At 35.8% G+C, this 22,349-nt stretch overlaps 1 protein-coding gene across 4 annotated transcripts in view; it reads left to right on the top strand.

Moving 5' to 3' along the window:
• The window catches only part of TRAPPC13 (trafficking protein particle complex subunit 13), a 38,681-nt gene that overhangs the window by 14,770 nt on the left and 1,562 nt on the right, over positions 1 to 22,349 (top strand). Inside the window, exons 5-12 of one of the 4 annotated variants that reach the window (XM_055252164.2) lie at positions 5,050 to 5,177; positions 8,797 to 8,869; positions 10,469 to 10,513; positions 13,584 to 13,601; positions 16,307 to 16,440; positions 18,602 to 18,800; positions 19,941 to 20,041; positions 22,078 to 22,225. In XM_055252164.2, coding sequence (XP_055108139.1) covers positions 5,050 to 5,177; positions 8,797 to 8,869; positions 10,469 to 10,513; positions 13,584 to 13,601; positions 16,307 to 16,440; positions 18,602 to 18,800; positions 19,941 to 20,041; positions 22,078 to 22,225 — 846 coding nt within the window. Of the gene's footprint in view, positions 1 to 5,049; positions 5,178 to 8,796; positions 8,870 to 10,468; positions 10,514 to 13,583; positions 13,602 to 16,306; positions 16,441 to 18,601; positions 18,801 to 19,940; positions 20,042 to 22,074; positions 22,226 to 22,349 lie in introns of all 4 variants that reach the window. The other 3 variants (XM_055252163.2, XM_055252166.2, XM_055252165.2) reach the window with 3 other exon arrangements.

The following is a 22,349-nucleotide window of genomic DNA, read 5'->3' as shown; positions in this document are numbered from 1 at the left end:
ATGTTGTAAATATTGAATTTCTTGGCAATTCAGTAAATGCTGGCAATTCAGTAAATTCAGTAAATATTGAATTTATTTTTATAAGATAGATTAATAAAACAGCAAAGGCATATACTTTAAGATGTCAGTAGTATAAAGATCAAAGAATACAGTAGTATGCATGTTCTAAAACATGATTTTATATTTCATGCCTTTATTCACTTTTATAATAACAATAATTATAAGCAGTGCAGTACTCACCAGGGGTCTTCTTAGGCTCAACTAGACATTCAGACTCATGATATATAATAATACTATTTTTCTTTTTCCTTCTTTTTTTTTTTTTTGAGATAGGATCTAGCTCTGTCACCCAGGCTGGAGTGCAGTAGTATGATCATAGCTCACTGTAACCTCAAACTCATGGGCTCAAGGGATCCTACTGCCTTAGCCTCCTGAGTAGCTGGGACTGCAGGGGTGTGACACTATCCCTGTCTAATTTTTTAATATTTTTTAGAGACAAGGTCTCGCTGTGTTGCTCAAGCAGGTCTTGAACTCCTGACCTCAAGCGAGCCTCCCGCCTCAGCCTCCCAAAGTGTTGGGATTACACATGTGAGCCACCGTACCTGGCCAGATAAGCCAATTGTGACATCAGAATCACTTAAGAGGATATAGGTCATGAAGCATAGCATGATATTGACCTATATTTGTGTGAGTGTTGTCTTTTGATCAGGTTTTAGGTGTCAGTATTATGGTTGCTTAATAAAAGATTTCAGATGTTTTTCCAGTATTTTCAGTGCTTTGGAACAATATGTGCATCAGGCTAGACTCAGTGTCTCATGGATGTCATCCAGCACTTTGGAAGACCAAGACAGGAGGAGCCCTTGAATCCAGGAGGATCCCCAGGACTCGCCTGGGGAATATAATGATCGACGTCTCTACAAAAAAGAAATTTAAAAATTCTCTGGCCATGGTGGCGCATACTTGTAGTCCTAGCTACTTGGGAGGCTGAGGCAGGAGGATCACTTGAACTCATGAATTCGAGGCTGCAGTGAGCAGCTGTAATTGTGCCACTGCATTCTAGCCTGGATGACAGGGCAATACCCTGTCTGAGGAAAAAAAAAAAAAGACAGGACAAAACAAATACAGAGAACTGTGGATCATTTAGATTACCTATTATTTGAACGATTTATAGAATTCCCTGCAAAATCATTTGAGCTAGTTCTTTTCTTTTTTAAAATGGGGAAGCTCCCTGATAACATTTTTTTCTTTTTTTTTTTTTTCCAATGGATACTAGTATGTTTAAGCAGTTTATCTCTAAGGGTGTCAATTTTGTTAAGCTGTTTTTTTCTAGGAAATAATCCATTTCATTTCGTGTAGATTTTCACATTTATCTGCATAGAGGTCTGTAAAGTAGGCTCTTAAAATTTTCTTCTGTTGGCCGGGTGCAGTGACTCACGCCTGTAATCCCAGCACTTTGGGAGGCTGAGGCAGGTGGATCACCTGAGGTCAAGAGTTTGAGACCAGCCTGGCCAACATGGTGAAACCTCATCTCTACTAAAAATACAAAAATTAGCTGGGCGTGCTGGCGGGCGCCTGTAATCCCAGCTACTCAGGAGGTTGAGGCAGGAGAATCGCTTGAACTCGGGAGGCGGAGGTTGCGGTGAGCTGAGATTGCGCCACTGCACTCCAGACTGGGCAACGGTGTGAGACTCCATCTAAAAAAAAAAAAATTTCTTGTATTGCAACATTTTCCCCTGGTCATTTCTAAGGTTTGGTTTTTTCCTTGATTAAGTTAGCTAGCTCTTGGTTTGTGTATTTTAACTTCAAAAAAAATCCAAGACTTAAAAAATTATATCCCATATGTTTCTATTCTCTTTAATTTGTGCTTTTATTTCTTTTATTATGCTTCTGTTTATTTACTTTATTATTTTTCTACCATTTTTAGCTAGGAATTTTATTTTGATTCTTTGATTTATATTGATAAAAGTTAATTTTCCTCTGATTCACTGCTTTTTATATCCTAAAGATTCAAATGCATAGCATTTTTATTCTCATTACTTTTGATTTTAAGAGGTGAGGTTTCACTCTGTTGCCCAGGTTGGTGCGATCATAGCTCACTGTAGCCTCCACCTCCAGGGTTCAAGCAATTCTCCCATCTTAGCCTCGTGAATTGCTGTAACTGCAGTTGCATACCACCACACCTGGCTAATTATTTTTTATTTTTTGGAGACAGCATCTCGCTCTGTTGCCCAATGTAGTGAGACCAAATTTAAAAATAGATTAAAAATTAAAAATTGATGGTGGAAGGAAGAGCTGATGCCTATACTGTACAATGGTAAAGAGGTAGTAGCATTGTTGAACATCCCAAACACCGTATCTTACATTAAGACAATATAATAAATGTGAAAATACTTTGCAGAATTGCCCAAATTAAAAACTTTTTTTATATTTTTATCATTACTTTTTAAAGAATTCTGTAATTTCATTTGTAATTCACCTTCTACCCAAGGGTTGTTTAATGGAAAAGCTTTTTAGGGGGAAAGGCTTATTTTTTTTTCTATTTTGTTGTTAATAATTTATAGTTTTATTACATTCCAGTCAGTGTTGTTCTTGTAATATTTCAGCTTATGGAACTTACTGATGATGTCTTATGACCCAATACTGATTTTTTATGAATTTTCCATGTGTACTTGAGAAGAATGTGTATGCTTTATTATTGGCTGTAAAGCTGAGATACATATATGTATATTCATAAGAGCTATTTTATCAATTGTGTTGTTTAGGGCTAGATTCTATATCTTTATTTATTGTCAACTTCATCTGTCTTATACTAAGAGTGGCAAGTTTGTCTCATATTACTAGTGTATTTCTATATATATATATTCTAAAATCTCATATGTTTTGCTTTATAAAGACTGCTGTTTCGGCCGGATGCGGTGGCTCGTGCCTGTAATCCCAGCACTTTGGGAGCCCGAGGGGGCAGATCACTTGAGGCCAGAAGTTTGAGACCAGCCTGGCCAACATGGTGAAACCCCGTTTCTGCTAAAAATACAAAATTTAGCCAAGCTTAGTGGCGCTTGCCTGTAATCCCAGCTACTGGGGAGGCTGAGGCAGGACAATCACTTGAACCTAGGAGGTAGAGGTTGCAGTGAGCCAAGATAGTGCCACTGCACGCCAACCTGGGTGACAGAGCGAGACTCCGTCTCCAAAAAAAAAAAAAAAGTTTAAGAATTTTTAGGGCTGGGCGCAGTGGCTCATGCCTGTAATCTCGGCACTTCAAGGTGGGCAGATCACCTGAGGCCAGGAGTTCAAGACCAACCTGGCCAACATGGTGAAACCCCGTCTCTACTAAAAATACAAAAAATTAGCTGAATGTGGTGATGGGCGCCTGTAATCCCAGCTACTCGGGAGGCTGAGGCAGGAGAATCGCTTGAACCTGGTAGGCAGAGTTTGCAGTCAGCCGAGATCATGCCATTGCACTCCAGCCTGGGCAACAAGAGTGAAACTCTGTCTCAAAAAAAAAAAAAAAAGCATTTTGAATCTCAGCTTTATTACTTATGAATTATATAACCTTGGGAAAGTTGTTACTTTTCTGTGCCTTGGTATCATTGTCTGTGAAATGGGGATAATACTAATACCTACTTCAGGATATGGGGATTAAATGAATAATATGCTTAGAAAACAGGGCCTTGCACATAATAGGTACCAAATAAATGTGAGCTACTATTGTTTTATAACTGAGTATAACAAAAGACACAGCACTAATAAATATCCCATTTCAAAGTGTCTAACATGAGATCATTGGGTTAGAATTAACTGCAAAACTGTTTTTTAAAAGAAACAAAAACTTAAAAGAATCCTAACTCTCATGTAAAAACCTCCACTAATTCCCATGACCTAATGTGATCTTTGCTTTCCCTCAATTTTTTTTTTTTTTGCCTTGGAAGTTTTATCATAAATTCATCCGTTCATTATTCAACAAATATTGATTAATTGTCTACTATGTGCCAGGCACCATGCTATAGTGGTGAGCAAGAGAAGACGAGGTTCCTGCCTCCATAGTCTTTTCTGGTAGGGGAGACAGAAAGAAACAGGTAAACAAAATCATAAATAAGGTAATTATAGATTGTGATAAATGTTACAAAGGAAGCAAAAGTTGAATGTGATAGAAAGTAATTGAGATAAGGGAGAGGGTAGTTTTAAGACAGAGTGATAAATGTTCAAAAAGAGAAAAAAATATAATGGAGCATCATCGGGTGGAGGGAAAGTGCTACTTTAGACGAGGTAGTGCTTTCTTAGTTGGTGGCTTTAATGTCATTTTCTAGTTCTCTTATAAACTAATTGGTCTCTGACATCTAATTTTGTTTTGGATGATTACTTATCTTACTTTAGTGTTATATACTAGCACATACATACATGTCTATTTGTTTCAGTGAAGTCCATCTGAATATATATTTAAAAACCATGTGTTCATACTGATGCCTCAAATTCCAGTCCAACACCAAAGGCTTCATTGTAGCTTCCCCTCTTTCCTTATTTGTACCTTATTTTTTCTCTGAAGGTAAGAAACCTGTCTCTTGTTATCCACAATGTATTATTTTGTTTTGTCCTAGTATACACATAAAATAGTGAAAAAACACATGTGTCGTAGCTAGAGTACATTTGTATACCATTCTTTTTGTCTTTAGCCATAGATTACAGTTAAGATTTTGTTTTCCAAACTTACTTAGGTTAGTTCCACTTTTACCCTTCCCTCTGCTATAGCCCAACTGTATTCTTCATTTGTAATACAGTTAGGTTCATTTGTTACTATTTGTATTCCATTTTGAATTCTCCCTAATTCCTGCTTGATTTTATTTATTTATTTTTTTGGTGGGGGGGTGGTGTGCCATTGCCATGGTTCTAAGCATCAGAGCTATACAGAAAGGTTTACACAGAATAGTGTTGCTCCCCCTTTCATCCTTCTTTCCTAATTCTTATTCCCCTATTCTTTCCACTCATAGCCATGCACACCCTTTAGGTAACCAGTCTCATTTGAACTTTTTTTTTTTTTTTTAACTTTCTTTCAAGGCTGATCTTCAGACAAGTTCTCAGCGTTTAAATCTTTCAGCCTCCAATGCTGCAGTGGCTGAACTTAAACCAGATTGTTGTATTGATGATGTCATACATCATGAAGTCAAAGAAATTGGAACACACATGTAAGGATTAATTTTATTAGTTCTCAAAGGTTTTTACTTATATATGGCTTTGTTTGAAATTTTTGCTTTCTTTTCATTCACCATGAAGCGTAGGAACCTACTTCGAAAGGAATTTTATGTTCTGTGTTTGCATGTTTACCAGAAATAAAGTTTAAACCAAATGTTTGTTTTGTAGGGAGAAAATCCAATTTATCATGATTTATCTCTAGTTTTATTTTTTTACATCTACAATCTCTAAAAAATGAAAAGCTGTGCAAAATGTTTAAAACCCAGGTAGCACTCTAGAAGTAAATTTATTGTGTTTTGAAATGCTAGTAACTGATGTTCATAGTGTTTATTTTTAAATTCAGTTTTTCAGTTTTGTATTTAACCAGGTATATACACTCTGTCCTGAGAACTCAGAAATGTAGGACCAAAATAAGGCACACTGTGAAAAAAAATCAAATTCTGTATTCCTGCCCTGTGTATGTATTTGAATGTGAATGCTCTATTTTTCTTTCAGTCTGAGGCAATATGAAAATTTTAGCCATCTGAAGTAACTTTAGACTTCTTCATCTCCTTTAGAAATCCTGCATCCAGTCAGTTCACAAAATCCTATTAATTCTCCTGAATATCTTTCATTTATCTCTTCTTCATCTCTACTATACCACTTTTGCTTCTCTTTGTGCCCATTGAAGTATATAATATTAACTGTTATTTAATCAGTTAATTTTGGTGACAAGCTCTGTTGTAGGGACTTTTTCATGTATATTCTTTGGGCTTTGGAGTCAGACTTCCCAGAATTCAAATTTCAGCTTCATCATTTGTTAAGTGATCTTGTATAAGTCACTTAATTCTTCAGTGATCTCCCATTGTCCTTAGGAAATTCTGACTTTGCAAATGTTTTACAAAGTTGTCTGCAACCTAATTCTTACCAACCACAGTAGTTCTTACCATCACCACCCATCCCTCCCTCTCCACCCTGCAGTCATTATTTGACTTCTTTTATCTCCAGACTCCATGGATTGAAATGCATTCTTCCCTTACAAAGGAATACCTATGGCATTTTATTTAGTTTACTTCTACTTCTCTTTCATATCTCAGATTCAGCACTACTTCCTCAAGAAGTTTTCCTAACCTCCTAGACTAGATTAAATCCCACTTTTTGTATCTTCTATAGTACCCACCATTTATCATTTTTTAAAATGTTTCGTACTTACTTATTGAGTGCCTGCCTTTCCCATTAAAGTGGGAGATGCATGAAGTCTGCTGTAGTCCAAGGATTTAGCAGAGAACAGAAGACAGTATTTATTGAAATGGTAATAAATGTGTAAAATCTCCATTTTACAGAAAATGAGACTTGTACAATTAAGCAGCTAGTTTAGAAGACATAGAACTCAAATCCAAACCTAGTTTTAGATCCTCTACCTTGCTATACTATTCTTACTGTGAGCACTTAGAAGGCATGTATTGTGCTTTGGTCAGTCCTCTTCCTAGCCCCTGCCTTACTTAGTCAGTACTAGGCAGCACAAGTATAAAGGAGAAATTAAATTACCTGCTAATGTTACCACCCCATATAACCAACCACTGTTAAAATATTAATATATTTCTTTCCAGTCTTTTTGAATACATATATAAAATGTGTATGAATAATTTAATATTTTACAAAATTTTGGCCATATTGCTCATAGTTTTATTTTTTTAAATACACTGTGAACATTTTCACACACAATAGACAGTATTTTTTGAAAACACAGTTTTTGAGCTGGGTGTGGTGGCTCGTGCCTGTAATCCCTAATCATTTGGGAGGCTAAGGTGGGCAGATCGCTTGAGCTCAGGAGCTCAAGACCAGCCTGGGAAACATGATGAAATCCCATCTTTACAAAAAATACAAAAATTAGCCAGACGTGGTGGAGCATGCCTGTAGTCTCAGCTAGTCAGGAGACTGAGGTGGGAGGATTGCTTGAGCCCAGGAGGTCAAGGGTTCAGTGATCCATGATCACGCCACTGCTCTCCAGCCTGGGTGACACAGTGGGACCCTGCCTCAAAAAAAAAAACTTTTTTTTTACATGACTCCATCTAACACAATTGTACAGTGTTTCTTGTTTACTATAATGTTGGATGTTTATTTTCATTTTTTCACTGTTAAAAGTAACACGGAGATGAACACCTTAATGTTTCCTTATGTGGAATATTTGAAGTGGTTTTACTATGAGAACACATAAGCATTTTTAAGGCTTTTTCACCTAAAGATTGTTTTCTAAATTTCTTCCAACCACTAGCAGGGTAGAAAGACAGTTTCTCTAAAGCCCCACCAACTCTGATATCACTTATAAAGAATTTTTTTCAAATCTTGATAAACAGAAAAATATTACCTCATTATTTTAATGTGTTTCTCTGACTACTTGTGAGGCTGAACATTTTCACATTTTTGTTAGCAGGTTATGGTACTGTGATTTAACTGTGTATTCCTTTTTTCATGTTTTGAGTTATCTGTTGGTGTTTTGCTTATTAACTTATGGGAACTCTTTGTCATATTAAGTATTAAAATGTAACCACTTTCTCGTATTGTTACAAGTATTTTATCCTAGTTTATTTCTGCTTTGTAATTGTTTTAGTGTTTTTGATTCAACTTAAAATTTTTTACATAACAGTATTTCTCATTGCATTTATGTTAAGAAATCTATCTGGATTTTTTTTTTTTTTTTTTTTTTTTTGAGATGGAGTCTCACTCTGTCGCCCAGACTGGAGTACAGTGGTGCAATCTCAGCTCACTGCAAGCTCTGCCTCCTGGATTCACGCCATTCTCCTGCCTCAGACTCCCAACTAGTTGGGACTACAGGTGCCCGCCACCATGCCCGGCTAATTTTTTGTATTTTTTTAGTAGAGATGGGGTTTCATCATGTTAGCCAGGATGGTCTCGATCTCCTGACCTCATAATCCGCCCGCCCTGGCCTCCCAAGGTGTTGGGATTACAGGCGTGAGCCACCGCACCTGGCCTTTTTTTTTTTTTTTTGAGATGGAGTTTTGCTCTTGTTGCTCAGGCTGGAGTGCAATGGCGCAATCTCAGCTCACCACAACCTCCACCTCCTGGGTTCAAGCGATTCTCCTGCCTCAGCCTCCTGAGTAGCTGGGATTACAGGCGCCCGCCACCACGCCCGGCTAATTTTTGTAATTTTAGTAGAGACAGGGTTTCACCATGTTTGCCAGGCTGCTCTCGAACTCCTGACCTCAAGTGATCTGCCCGTGACCTCCCAAAGTGCTAGGATTACAGGCATGAACCACTGTGCCCAGCTGGAATTTTTTTAATCCATATTTTTTTCTAGTTTATATGAACTTGTTTTATATACTCAAATATTTGATTATTCTGAGAATTATTTTGGAATATATCTCACCTTTCAGATGAAGTCAGGAAATTTCTGATTTTGTGGTCCAAAAATGTTATATCTCATTTTACTAATCAGAGCTTTCTTGTTCATGTAATTATGTCCGTATCTATTCTTTTTCCCCTACTCTAATCTCACACATCCACACCATAGATATAAGTGTTTTCCAAGTTTCTTAGTAGAATTGAGGTGTGTTTGATTTACTATTAAAATTAAAAATGATTCAGAATCATTAAGACATCTTTCTGTTTCAGCTTGGTATGTGCTGTGAGTTATACAACTCAGGCTGGAGAAAAAATGTATTTTAGAAAATTCTTCAAATTTCAGGTATTGAATATGACAATGGTAAATAGTTTTTATATGCCTTTTTCTTCCTGGTAGTATACAGTTATTCCTGTTTATCTGCAGGAAAAACAAGCTCCAAATAAAGCAAATAGCTCAATATTTTTGAATTTGTCATATGACTAGCAGTCTAAACTCAGACTAAATTAAGGTGAATAAAAGCAGAGGAATTATCATTGCCAATATGTTTTTGTAATGAAACTTTAAGCTGTTTATTCAAAATAAAAAAATAGCTGAGTCTGGCACAGTGGCTCACACCTATAATCCCAGTGCTTTGGGAAGCAAAGTGGGGAGGATCACTTGAGGCCAGTTCAAGATAGCCCAGACAACATGACCTAGGACTACAGGTAGCACAAGCCTATAATCCTAGCTAGTTGGGAGGCTGAGGCAGAAGGATCGCTTGACCCCAGGCTTCAAGGCTTCAGTGAGCTGTGATGATGCCACTGCACTCCAGCTTGGTCAACAGAGCAAGACTCTGTCTCCAAAAAGTAAATAACTTCTTTTTATGGCCTGACAAAACACACAGTGTAGACAAGGGATAAAATGAGTGTAAAGTCCAGATAAAATGAGGGCAAATAATATCAAATTTCTAAAGAAATTTAAAGGAGAAACAATTGACTTGGAGTGAGTAGACTGAGCTTCCTTCAAAGACTCCAGGAATCACTGGAACTTTAAGTTGAGTTTTGTATTAATATACAGTTTTCAGCGTCCATCAAAAATAGTTTCAAAACACTGGTTTAGCACATTTATGTGGGTGGGGGGTGAGGAAATGTGAATACCACGTATGTCTATTATAAATATAGATCTAAATATGATGCTTTATATGGTTTTTTTCATTCCTCTGTAAGTAGAAGAAAAAATACTATTCATAGGGAAAAAAATCTGCCATTCTTTTGCTGAATCATTCATTTGCATGCTTTTTGAAAGAAAATAAAAAGTGATTCAATTTTTTTTTTTTTTTTTTTTTTTGAGACGGTGTTTCTCTCGTTGCCCAGGCTGGAGTGCAATGACGCGATCTCAGCTCACTGCAGCCTCCGCCTCCTGGGTGCAAGCAATTCTCCTGCCTCAGCCTCCCAAGTAGCTGAGATTACAGGCGCCCGCCACCATGCCCAGTTAATTTTTGTATTTTTAGTACAGACGGGGTTTGGCCATGTTGGCCAGGCTTGTCTCGAACTCCTGACCTTAGGTGATCCGCCTGCCTCGGCCTTCAAAAGTGCTGGGATTATAGGAGTGAGCCACTGCACCCAGCTCAGTTGCTTTTTTTTGCAAACAGTTCTTGTGAATATACATATAGAAAAATACATAAAATATATGTGTTTTGTTTAACAAAATATGGAGCAAAAACCCATGTAATGTAACTATCACCCAGTCAAGAAATAATGGTAGCCTTTCAAAAAATACATTTGAGATTCTTTTTTCTTTTCTTTTTTTTTTTGGAAGAATATTGCATGCCTATTAGAAAAGTCTTTTAACAATTAAAATTGGAAAATGACTGACAAACTTACACTATTTGATTTAAAATAAATAAATAAATAAATGGTCACATGATAACAATCTCCTGATTGACATGCTTTATTTAACCAGGTTCTCAAACCATTGGATGTGAAAACCAAATTTTACAATGCAGAGGTAAGTGTTGAGTGCTTAATGAGATTTCATATTAAACATTAAGATCTTATTTGACTAAAAATCTCTTATATACATTTCTAATACTGAAGCAAATCGCCAATGTGACTGTAAATTATTTGAAAAAATCACAAATTTCAGTTAAAATTGAATAATTTTATTATAGGTCTCATAATCTTTTTCAACTTACATGGAATCAATGTGTCTTGATTTTTATTCTCATTGTTAATTTTATAGGGCTTTCATCTCCTTTAAATGATTGCCCTCTCATTCCATTTAATGGTGGTTGTTACACTAGCAATCTTGAATATTTACATGTGGTTCGGGATTTTACAAAAATTGAATTAGTAGATCTAACGCTGCAAAATAGATTTAATATTCACATGGAAAAATACTGACAAGTGAAGCTTAGCACATTAAATTATTTCCAGGGTAGTCAGTTTGCCAGCCAGAATTAGGTTGCTGAGTTTGGTGTAATGGCTTTAAAAGCTCTTTGGGAAAAACAAGTTTGGCAAAAAGAGAAGTAACTTTTATAATAGAAGATACTCTATCTTTTACCCTAAAAGTAAGAGATAAAATAGAACTTGCCATAGGAGAAAGGATTTATTGCTTGGATTTCTTTTCTAAGATTCTGTTTTATCTTGGCTTCTAGAGCTGCAGAAAAATCAGATCTCTTGCTAGCCCTCTTATCCCCCAAAATCATGTGTTTCATACCAGTGATAAATTCAAAGATATCCAAATACAGTATTTTGAAATGAAGATTATATCTCTACTACTCTAAAACCAGATAATGATCAGACATTTTCAATCACATGGCAAATTTTATATATATATTTTCCATCCACAATCTGAATTTTTACTCAGTAAAATTTATACGATAACTAGGATTTCTAAGATGTCAAAGTTAAGGAACCTAACCTGCAGCGAAGACCTATTAGGAGAAAAGAAAAAATGCGTATAGTAACAAAACTACCTAGAATGGAATATAGTGAGAATGATATGAAAAGATGTGCTGCAAGAGCTCTCGGGAATGTGATCTTGGAATAGTTTAAAGAAGCTTTATGGAAGAGTAGGAAAACTGGATTGGAGACTGAAAGGAAATGCATGTTGGAAACAGACAAGTGTCAAAGCAGTGAAGGCATTCAAGCAGGGTTACAAATGGATATGAAATATCAAGTACATAGGAAAGAGCATACATATTTGACGAGAGGGAAAAGCATCATCAAGAAGATTACTAGATGTTTACAAAGTTGATGTTTCTTTTGTGGGGGATAGGTGAGTTGGAGTAATACGCATTTATTCCCTCTTTTTTGTTATTAATTGCATATTGTTGATTAATTACAGTATAGCTAGTCAGCATGGTGAGATTTAAATAGTCTAATTTTTGCTGGAAAAGATTTCATTTATAGTATGAGGGGAAAATGTTAACTATTCTGTTAGAAAATTAATTTTAAAATAGGGCAATAGGTGGGTTTTTTTCTGTAACTGGCTCCTAGGAGTCACATATTCAGCTATTTTAGGTTTTCTTCATTAAAAATATGGTAGTACACTAAGATACCTGTCAATTAGTTTTATAACGCTAATAGAGTGATTTGTGAATAATTTTAAAAATTGCTAGTTTTTCTACAAACATTATAGAAGTGACATGCTCTCCATAAAGAAATAAAAATTCACAATTCCACCACACCAATTGATTTTTCATTAATACATACTCTTTTGCAGTTTTTATTCACTTATATGTAATATTCTATTTTTATAATCACGACAATTTTGTTTGCTTCCTTTGTCGGTTAACATTACATGTTGACATAATCTTTAAATCTTGCTAACAAACTTCAATCAAAATAATTTCAGTAATATTCTGAACTTTTGAAAATAGATCTCACTTTAAAAATTAGGAGTGAACAAATAGCATTTTGGGTCTCTCTAATACTTAATATTACCTATTAGACAAACAAATACTGTTCAGCCACTAGCATGAGGCAGATTATGTTGACCCCAACCAAGAATTTCAGGTAGATTGTAGGAGTTAATAAACCACAGCAATATCAGTAAGTGATGCTTATTGCTCTGTGCTGTAGTCCTTTTACAGTTAATATTATTGGCCCCACATCTGTCTCAAACATATATTTTGATACTGTTACTAATAATGCTGTAATATGTGAATCACCTAAAGGAAAACAAGTTCATGAAAAAATTTGTTATAGTCTTCCAAGATAGAAAAGCCTTGCAGGAAGATTGGTGAAAGTAGAAGCTAGGATTCAAACATTTGGTCACCTGCCAGGTACCGAAGAGAAATATAAACAGAACATCTTCCCAATTCTCCAGGGACCTGCATCCAGTAGAGGAGACTGACATGACGTAACTATAATGTAAGCCCCTCCCACACATATAACCCAAATCATGAAGTAACATATCCTGGGTACCTAGAGAGGTGAAAAATGATTTCCAGCTATGCATTTGATGGAGGTGACATTTGAGATTGCTCTTAATAAAACGTTGAAGAAATATATAAGAAAAAAAAGGCTAACTATGAAATCTACTAAGAAGAAGAGAATAAATTCTCAATTTTTTCGAGTGGTTCAGCCCCACATTCCCTGAAGTGATCAACAGAACTCTAATTGCCCAAGATATTCCTTAAAAAGAGGATTCCATTATTACATAAATTTAAGAGAAGGTATACAGTGTATATCTATTCTGAATGTGGAGGATAGTATATATTCATCCTAAATTATCTATGAAGAATTGCAATGTTGGTAAAGAATTATAGAACTAGAAAGTCATGGGGTATACCTCTCTGCTCCAAAATGTGCCCTTAACAGTTTGCTACTGTTGAGTATTCAGCCATAGGGTCCTTCTCTATTCCATTGTCATTTAACCTTAGCAGTTTCACCTTTTTAGAAAAATGGTTTGTCATATTTCTTTGTTGCTTCCTGTTTACTTTCTTATTTACTAATGCTGTCTTGTTTAGTAATTTAAAAAATGCAGAAATGCATTTTATTTTAAAGTAATTCTTTTTTCTTTAACATTTAACTCTGATTTTTCTAATTATTCTTTTTTATTTTTCCATTAGAGTGACCTCAGTTCTGTGGTAATTTGATTTTTTATTATAAATTTTTATACGTTTCTTACTCACCACTTTTTGACTCTGCCTAATTAATCTCTCTTTACAAAACATAGTGGAAAAACAGTTAGTTGTGAATATCACCTATGTGACTTCAGAAAGATTATATATAATTTTATGTACTTTTTAATTATATCAATTTTCTATTCTGTGGGGGAAAATTAGCTCAAAAGTTAAATTGTCATATTGAAACAATTCTCATTTTCGGTGTTTCTTCTTTAGATTTTTTTTTAAAGAGGTATGTTACCTTGTGTAAAATGGCCTTGTGATTTTCATCGTCTTACTGTAAAATACCCGATTATCCTAGCCTTCAGTTCTTTGAGTAGACTGTATAATCGAAATTCATTTTCAGATGCACAGTGGTTTTAGTTTTAAGTCTGAGTCAGGTAATGATGGCCGCTTGACAAAATGAAACAAGAAAAGCAAATTTTCCCAACTTGGCTAAAATTTTATTTTCAAAGTTATATTTACAATAAGCAGCATTTGCTTATATCACATTACATATGTAATAACATCAACTGCCTTAGCACTGAAATCTTAATTTTTAAAATATCAAATTGCTTTACACTAACTGTTCAAACTAACTTGATTTTCCATTATGCTGCTTGTTTTTCTTTCGTTTTATCTAAGCTCTTCCTAAATTTATGCAGAAAATTGCAGTTTTTAAATTGGAATGTGGGACTGTGGTTATTTTTTTAAAAGCAATGGATTGATGGGATATATGTACTTTTTTTTAGAACCAGTAACCAAAAAATGCCATTAAATGATACACTTTTTTAAACTGATTAATCATTTTATTTCTATTTTCATTTGAACACATGTCCCAAAGACTAAAGAATCTGTTTTATTTTAGATAATAGTACGTTATAACTTAATCATTGTATTTTTGCAAATGATTTTCATTTTCTTGGTGTTAGTGTTTAAAAAGCTCAGCCAGGCGCAGTGGCTCATGCCTGTAATCTCAGCACTTTGGGAGGCCGAGGCGGGCAGATCACGAGGTCAGGAGTTCGAGACCAGCCTGGCCGACATGGTGAAACCTCATCTCTATAAAAAATACAAAAATTAGCCAGGCATGGTGGCACTTGCCTGTAATCCCAGTTACTTGAGAGGCTGAGGCAGGAGAATCACTTGAACTCAGGAGGCAGAGGTTGCAGTGAGCTGAGATCACACCACTGCACTCCAGCCTGGGTGACAGAGTGAAACTTCGTCTCAAAATAAATAAAAATACAAAAATTTAGCTGGGCATGGTGGCACTGCCTATAGTCCCAGCTACTGGGGAGGCTGAGGCAGGAGAATTGCTTGAACCTGGGAGGCGGAGGTTGCAGTGAGCCGACATCTTGCCACTGCACTCCACTCTGGGCAACAGAACAAGACTCCATCTTGTGGGGGTAGGGGGAAGCTCATAGGCCAGGCACGGTGGCTCACGCCTGTAATCCCAGCACTTTGGGAGGCCAAGGTGGGTGGATCACTTGAGGTCAGGAGTTCTAGACCAGCCTGGCCAACATGGTGAAACCCTGTCTCTACTAAAAATACAAAAATTAGCTCAGTATGATATTGCGTGCCTATAATCCCAGCTACTCGGGAGGCTGAGGCAGGAGAATCCCTTGAACCCGGGAGGCGGAGGTTGCAGTGTACTGAGATCACGCCACCACGCCCCCGCCTAGGTGACAGAATGAGACTCTGTCTCAAAAAAATAAAAAGCTCTTAAGTGGCAAATTTTTCTGGTCATAGTTGATTTTATGTTACTTATGTGTAGTAAACATATTACTATGAAACTTTTGTAAAAAATTCTTGAATACCCTTAGTGTATCATTTTTTATGTAGGTTTGTTTCAAAGATAAATCAAGTTAGTCTGTTATCCTTCAATTACATGAAGGAAAATAATAACCAAATAGCATAAAATAATGTTTAGCATAATTAGGGGAGTTAATTTATCTAAATTTATCTAGTTATCTAATTTATCTAATTATTTAAATTACCTACTGGCAAATATTGCCGAATAGCATCAGCTTTAAAATCTGTCACTGAGGCTACAAAATACCTTTTGCCTGATTTAAAAGCTCTACGATGGTGAAGTATAATCCACATATTCTTTTTTTAGCCCTCAATATACATTTAAAATGAACTAAGAAATCACTAATGACCACTCGCAAATTGCTTTAATTTAAAAAGTTAAATCCTTCAAGATTACAAAATAGATTATTCATAGTATTAGTGGTCACTACACTATCTAAATTGACATTAATATGACAATCAAAGTTATACTGCCATATTATGAAGACTTAATTATCTTAACATAATACTGAAATTATAGGAGCATAGGTATATTCATCATACTAAAGCACATTTTAATATTTTAATACCTAATGAAAAGAATTAGAGTATTTGTAAATGAAATTCCAGTTAAGTATTTTGGGATGTTAAGACAAAATATAGTTATCCTCCATCCATTGTTTGACAAGGTATCAGCTGACTAACACTTGACTTTGCCCCTTAATTATGATAGGGTGAAGATTTCTTTTCTTGCGTTAATTGTGGTAACTTTGATTTGCAGGCATGAACTAATCACATTTGTGGTTAATATTTTTTCTTCATGTAGATAAGATATTTTTGTTGAGATAAATATTTTAAATGCTGCCACACTTTGGTGGATATTTTTTTCATGTCCTCAGACTGATGAAGTATTTCTGGAAGCCCAGATTCAGAATATGACAACCTCACCTATGTTTATGGAGAAAGTTTCATTGGAGCCATCTATTATGTACAGTGTAACAGAATTAAATTCAGTCAGCCAAGCTGGAGAATGGTAAATATTAATTATGAAGTCTTTATCCTTGTTTTGAAAGATACATGCTTTTCTAAACATCCATTGCTCTTCAGTGGGTTTTTTTTAAATTAAGACTATTTTTAAAGAATTTGAGGTTCATAGAAAAATTCATCAGAAAGTAGAGTTTCCACATACCCTCTTCCACTCCTCGCAGTTTCTCTTGTTATTTATATCTTGTTTTTTATTTTATTTTTATTTTTATTTATTTATTTATTTTTTTTTTTGAAAGAGTCCAGCTCTGTGGCCCAGGCTGGAGCGCAGTGGCATGATCTTGATCTAGGCTCACTGTAACCTCCACCTCCCGGGTTCAAGCAATTTTGGTGCCTCAGCCTCCCAAGCAGCTGGGATTACAGGTGCATGCCATCACACTTGGTTAATTTTTGTATTTTTAGTAGAGATGGGGTTTCACCATATTGGCCAGGCTGGTCTTGAGCTCCTGACCTCAAGCGATCTGCCCGCCTTGTCCTCCCAAAGTGCTGTCCTTACAGGCGTGAGCCACTGTGCCTGGCCTACATCTTGTTTTAATGTGGTACATTTACTACGATTGATGAACCGATACTGACACTTATTACTAACTAATGTCTATAATTTACATTAGAGTTCACACTTTTTGTTGTATGTTTTATTGTTTTTGGTTTTTGGTTTGTTTTGTTTTAAGAGACAGGTCTCATTAATGTTGCCTAGGCTGAAGTCAAATTTCTGGACTCAAACGATCCTCCCAAGTATCTGGGACTATAGGCAAGCACTGTAGGTTTTGACAAATATATAACATGTATCCACCTTTACTATATTATGCAAAATAGTTTCACTTTCCAAAAACTCTCCTGTGCTCCATCTTCATCCCTCCATTACATAAAAATAAAGATCCTAGCCCTTTGCATTTCATGTTTTACTATTCAAAGCATTTGGTCTTTTAAGTCTCATAAAAATCCAGTAAATATGAATCCCATCATTGCTATCCTGCAAATGATAAAATGGAGGAATGTGAAGGAATGGTGGAGAAGTTAAAAAGAGTAAGGGTGAATGTGGGTTTAAAAAAGAAATACTCTCTCAACATCAAAAGAAAAGGACATAGGAATAGATGGTTTAATATTTTGTGAAAAGGAAATACATATACCTTTCTACAGCTGATTTAAAAGAGGAAGAATAAATGTAAGGTTGACAATAATACAGATAAGAAAGTAATAGGCTGGGTGTGGTGGCTCATGCCTGTAATCCTAACCCTTCGAAAGGCTGAGGCCAGAGGATCACTTGAAGCCATGAGTTCTAGACCAACCTGGGCAACTTAGCATTTTTTTTATTTAGCTGGGCATGGTGGTACACTCCTGTATTCCTAGCTCCTTGGGAGAGAGGCAGGAAGGCTGCAGTGAACCATGATTGCACCACTGTACTCCATCCTGGTGACAGAGAGACCCTGTATTTTAAACAAAAAAAAAAAAAAAAAGAAGAAGAAGAAGAAGGTAATAGCTTGGGATAGCACCTGAATTTCTTAATTAGGAATGAAAAGTTTGCTTTTATATTATTAGGTTGGTTACACGCAGAAAAGTTCATAGCTTCTTTCATCTTCACTGAGGAAAACAATTTTCCATTCTTTTCTAGATGTTTTAGTTCGTTTTGAAAATTAGTTTAGAATGGTATGTCTCTTATTATTCTAAACTATTATCTTTGATAATTTTAGAGAAAAGAGACAGGATACTTAAGGTTCTGGTTCCTGTTGCACTTTTCAGTTAATTGATACATGTTCAATTTTATAAGTAATATATTACATTCTGTTATAAAGAACCTCCTTGAACCCAGAAGTTAGAAGTTGCAGTGAGCTATGATCATACCACTGTACTCCAGCCTGGGTGACACAGCAAGACCCTGTCTCTTAAAATTATTTAAAAAAAAAGGCACCCCCCTTTTGGGGTCCAATTACTATAAAGAACCTCAAGATTTTCGCTAACTGAAAAAAATGAAGGAAAAATAAATCATTGCAGTATACGTTCTTTTTATTTGTGCTGAAATCGCTAACATGTTCTGTTGTTGATCTTTGGAGGGTATATCATCCAGTTCCTGTCCAAAGGAACAATCACAGCCATGGTTTTTCTTTTAAAAGATGCTAGAGAATTTTCTCCATCTCTGTCTCCACCCCTCTCAGTGTGTCTACGTTTGGGTCAAGAGCATATTTGCAACCAATGGATACACGCCAGTACTTATACTGCCTAAAGCCAAAGAAGGAATTTGCAGAAAAAGCAGGCATCATTAAGGGAGTAACAGTAATTGGAAAATTGGATATAGTATGGAAAACAAATCTAGGTGAAAGGGGAAGGTTACAGACCAGCCAACTTCAAAGAATGGTGAGTCTGGAAAAAACTTCGCTGGGGTTTTGGTGTGTGAGAGACAGGTAGTTAGAACAACTTAATTTTTTCTACATCCAGCAGTAAGAAATTGGAGCACTATAAAAGGCATTAATACTACTGGAGAAGAAAAGATTAATAGTTTCACTGATAGGTAGGTAGAAGACTGGTGTTGCCGTGAATGAAAAATGGTCAAATGTTAATTTATCCTTAATACATGTGTTCTTTATCAAACAGAAATTAAAATAACTGTTTATCAACAGTTATCCTTTGGTAACACATGCTCACTCTTCTTCTGACTTCCAAACACATTAAGGTTTTCTATTTTGCAATGTCCTGAAACTCTTGGACTTACTTCATTTACCTACTCAGTTCCCACCATTTTTAAGAAGTTAAAAATCTGAGGCATCTCCTCAGAAGGTGAGTTCTACTCAAGTTATCTTATAAGCATTGGTTGCATATTTTACCTAATTTCTTCTCTGAGAGTAGGGATAGCTACCAGTCTTCTTTTTTTACGCTTGTAAGAATATATGACAGGATTCTCCTCCCTTTGTGCTGAATATTACCTGTTTTGACATATTTCAAATTTTACTTTTCTTTCCACTGTTTGAGGCAGTAATTTAAAAAAATGATGATTCCTCGGCCCACTTAAGTATAGCCGTTAGTTATTTTTCTGCCATGGCCTGTTCCAAGCCTTCGTGTTATTATAATCCATCCTCATCTGTGCATCTTGTAAAAAGTCATGATTTTCTTCCTGGCTCCTTTCAACATCATCCCCCTCTTTAGACAATAACTTTACCTATTTAGAGTTACAGACATAGAAGCTACAGCATCTGGAAAGTGTCCCTTCAACTCCCTGAAATTTCTTTACTGACTACTTACCGTTGAGATTCATCTTAACTCTACTGAACATGGAATAATTATATAACAAAAACAGTCCAGGTCTGCCGGGCTATTCCACAGGCAGTAGCTGCAAAAGAACTTAAAATGAGAGACAAGTAAAGTGAATCAGAAGTATTTTCTTAGAACATCAGCTTGGAAACCCAACAGCTGTTGAGTGAATGTGCTGCTGTGGTGCCTTCATTGAAATGGAAAGGTTTTGTGATAGATATACATTAACTGTGTTGCTTGTTTTCTTAGGCTCCAGGTTATGGAGATGTTAGGTTGTCTTTGGAGGCAATACCAGATACCGTAAACCTTGAAGAACCTTTTCATATTACCTGTAAAATAACAAACTGCAGGTAATGCCACTGTGGATGGATGTCCTTTCTACCTCACCTGCCTAATAGATAATTTTAAAATCTTTTTGTTACTGTCTCCTTTTAAGTTTTCCTCTTGACATACAGCCTTCTCTGATGTTGATATTGAGTACTGTAAAATTCTTCACCTGGTAGCAGTATAATTACATATTTTTAAAGGCCTATTGTATTATGCATCTTCTGTATTGTATTTCATTCGTCACACCCTATGAGGTAGGTATTCATTGTTTATACTTCCTTCACCAAAACATGAACTAATAGGTTCTTACGTATTAATATATTATGAATTGAAGTAGTAAGATTTTTTTGAGGCATGCTTGTACTTGAGCTGTATCTTGAATATTAAGAAACCAAACATTGCTTATGGATTTAATGTAAGGGGAAATCATTGATTCGAAAACTGGGTTTTGATGGTAAAGAGAGAGCGTAATCTGAACTGTCAGGAAGCAAAGAGCACAGGGCATTGAAACTAGAAAAAAATAGAATTAACTTCCAGTCCTATGCCCTCTGCTCCTACTTGTATTACCACTTGGTTTGTATTATTATTTGGGGTATTTTGATAATATTGCAGTGATGAATCCCAGTCCTCTTAGTGTGAATGTATAATCCTTTTAATTCTGTATTTATTCTTTTTGGTATTAGAAAGATAGGAAATATTTATCCTTCAAAATTACAGAAATACCCACTTCCTCTATGAAGCTACCCAGACTTTCCAAAGCACAGGTATTCATGCCTTCTCTATCATAGAAAATCTTAACTTAGTTTTTTACCGACACTCATATATTACTGTAAGTATTAGTCTCTTTCTCACTGGACTGGAATTATTCAAGAGAAGGCACACGGCCTTACTCAGTGTCTGCCACATCGTGAGCTCAGTAAACAACAATACAGGGCAAAGACCCTGTGCTTATAGGGGGTTACAGGGTGTTGGGGAATTTTTTTTTTTTTTAAGTTTTTTCAGCAAATCAGTTTATTGACCAGCTCACAAGTGTTATTTTTTTCAAAAGTTAACTTCTTTTGGTGTTCACTTTAACTTTTGGTGATTCAAACAAGTTTTCTAAAAAGCACATGTCTCTTAGATCTTTAGTTTCCTCTCTGTATAAATGTCATTCCCTGCCCCTACACACCAGAGACATGCACAGACACATGCACACAACATATATTAAGTCTTACTGGATTTTTGTGAAATTAACAATATTCATGTAGTGCATCTACCCTGGTCTCTGGCACATAGTAGCCATCTCAAATGTTTGTTAGGGAGATACAGACATATACAAGTTAATATTATAAAGTCAGTATGTCTAAAAAAATAAAATTTAAATAAGCAATTTAAAATTTGGAGCCAAGTATAAGAATAAACAGCTAAAAGCCATAAGTAGCCATGAATGGTGGTAGGAGACTATTTTTCATTATGAGCCTTTTGGTTATTTAAAAAAGAACAATGTGCATACTCTCATTAACAGTTTTTTTAACTTATTTAAGCTGAACTGGTGATACCTGTTATAAGCAGAAGTAGTCTTTTCTTGGTAAATAATCCAGTTAGCAAACCTGAATAGTATTTACGTCTTACAAATCCTGCCAGTTGTTTCCCAAATTATGGTAAAGTAACATAGATTAGATATCAAAAGGACTAGACCAGAATCAGTTGTTTTCTTCTTTTCCTGTAGAGTACGTAACAGAAATAGTGAGAATACATGGCAACAAGATTAGACACAAATGTGTGGAAGTCTCCCAGAAAAACGGCAGCACCAGGAGGCCAGTGTTGAGTAATAGAACCAGAAGGCCAACATCCAGACAGGCAGATTAGTCTGAGGCCATTTTAAGTGCTAGAAGGTGTGACTTCCTTTCATCTTCCTGATTCTATCTTAAGTGACATAAAAATGTTATAATAGCTTTTCTCTTTCTGGTTTTTATTCTGGATATGGAGAAAACAAGTTTACTGTCAATAGTAGAAATATTGCAGTACCTCTTTATGAAGTGAACAAGATTTATTCCTATTATTCTGATTCCTCCAGCAGTGAAAGGACTATGGATCTGGTTTTGGAAATGTGCAATACCAATTCCATCCACTGGTGTGGAATTTCAGGAAGACAGCTGGGAAAGCTGCATCCAAGTTCTTCGCTCTGTCTTGCCCTTACTCTGCTTTCTTCAGTACAGGGACTGCAAGTATGCTGTCTTTTCAAAAATTCCACTATTTGGGTGCTGTTAACTTACAAGTCATTTGCGGTATCTGTATTTCCTCTGAATGAATGAAAACTTAGACTCATCTCTCTCTCTCTCTCTCTCTCTC

The sequence above is a fragment of the Symphalangus syndactylus genome, chromosome 18 (assembly GCF_028878055.3).
Source record: "Symphalangus syndactylus isolate Jambi chromosome 18, NHGRI_mSymSyn1-v2.1_pri, whole genome shotgun sequence".
NCBI lineage: Eukaryota > Metazoa > Chordata > Mammalia > Primates > Hylobatidae > Symphalangus > Symphalangus syndactylus.
Note: the sequence above shows the minus strand (reverse complement) of the source record. Positions and strands in the feature narration are given on the sequence as shown.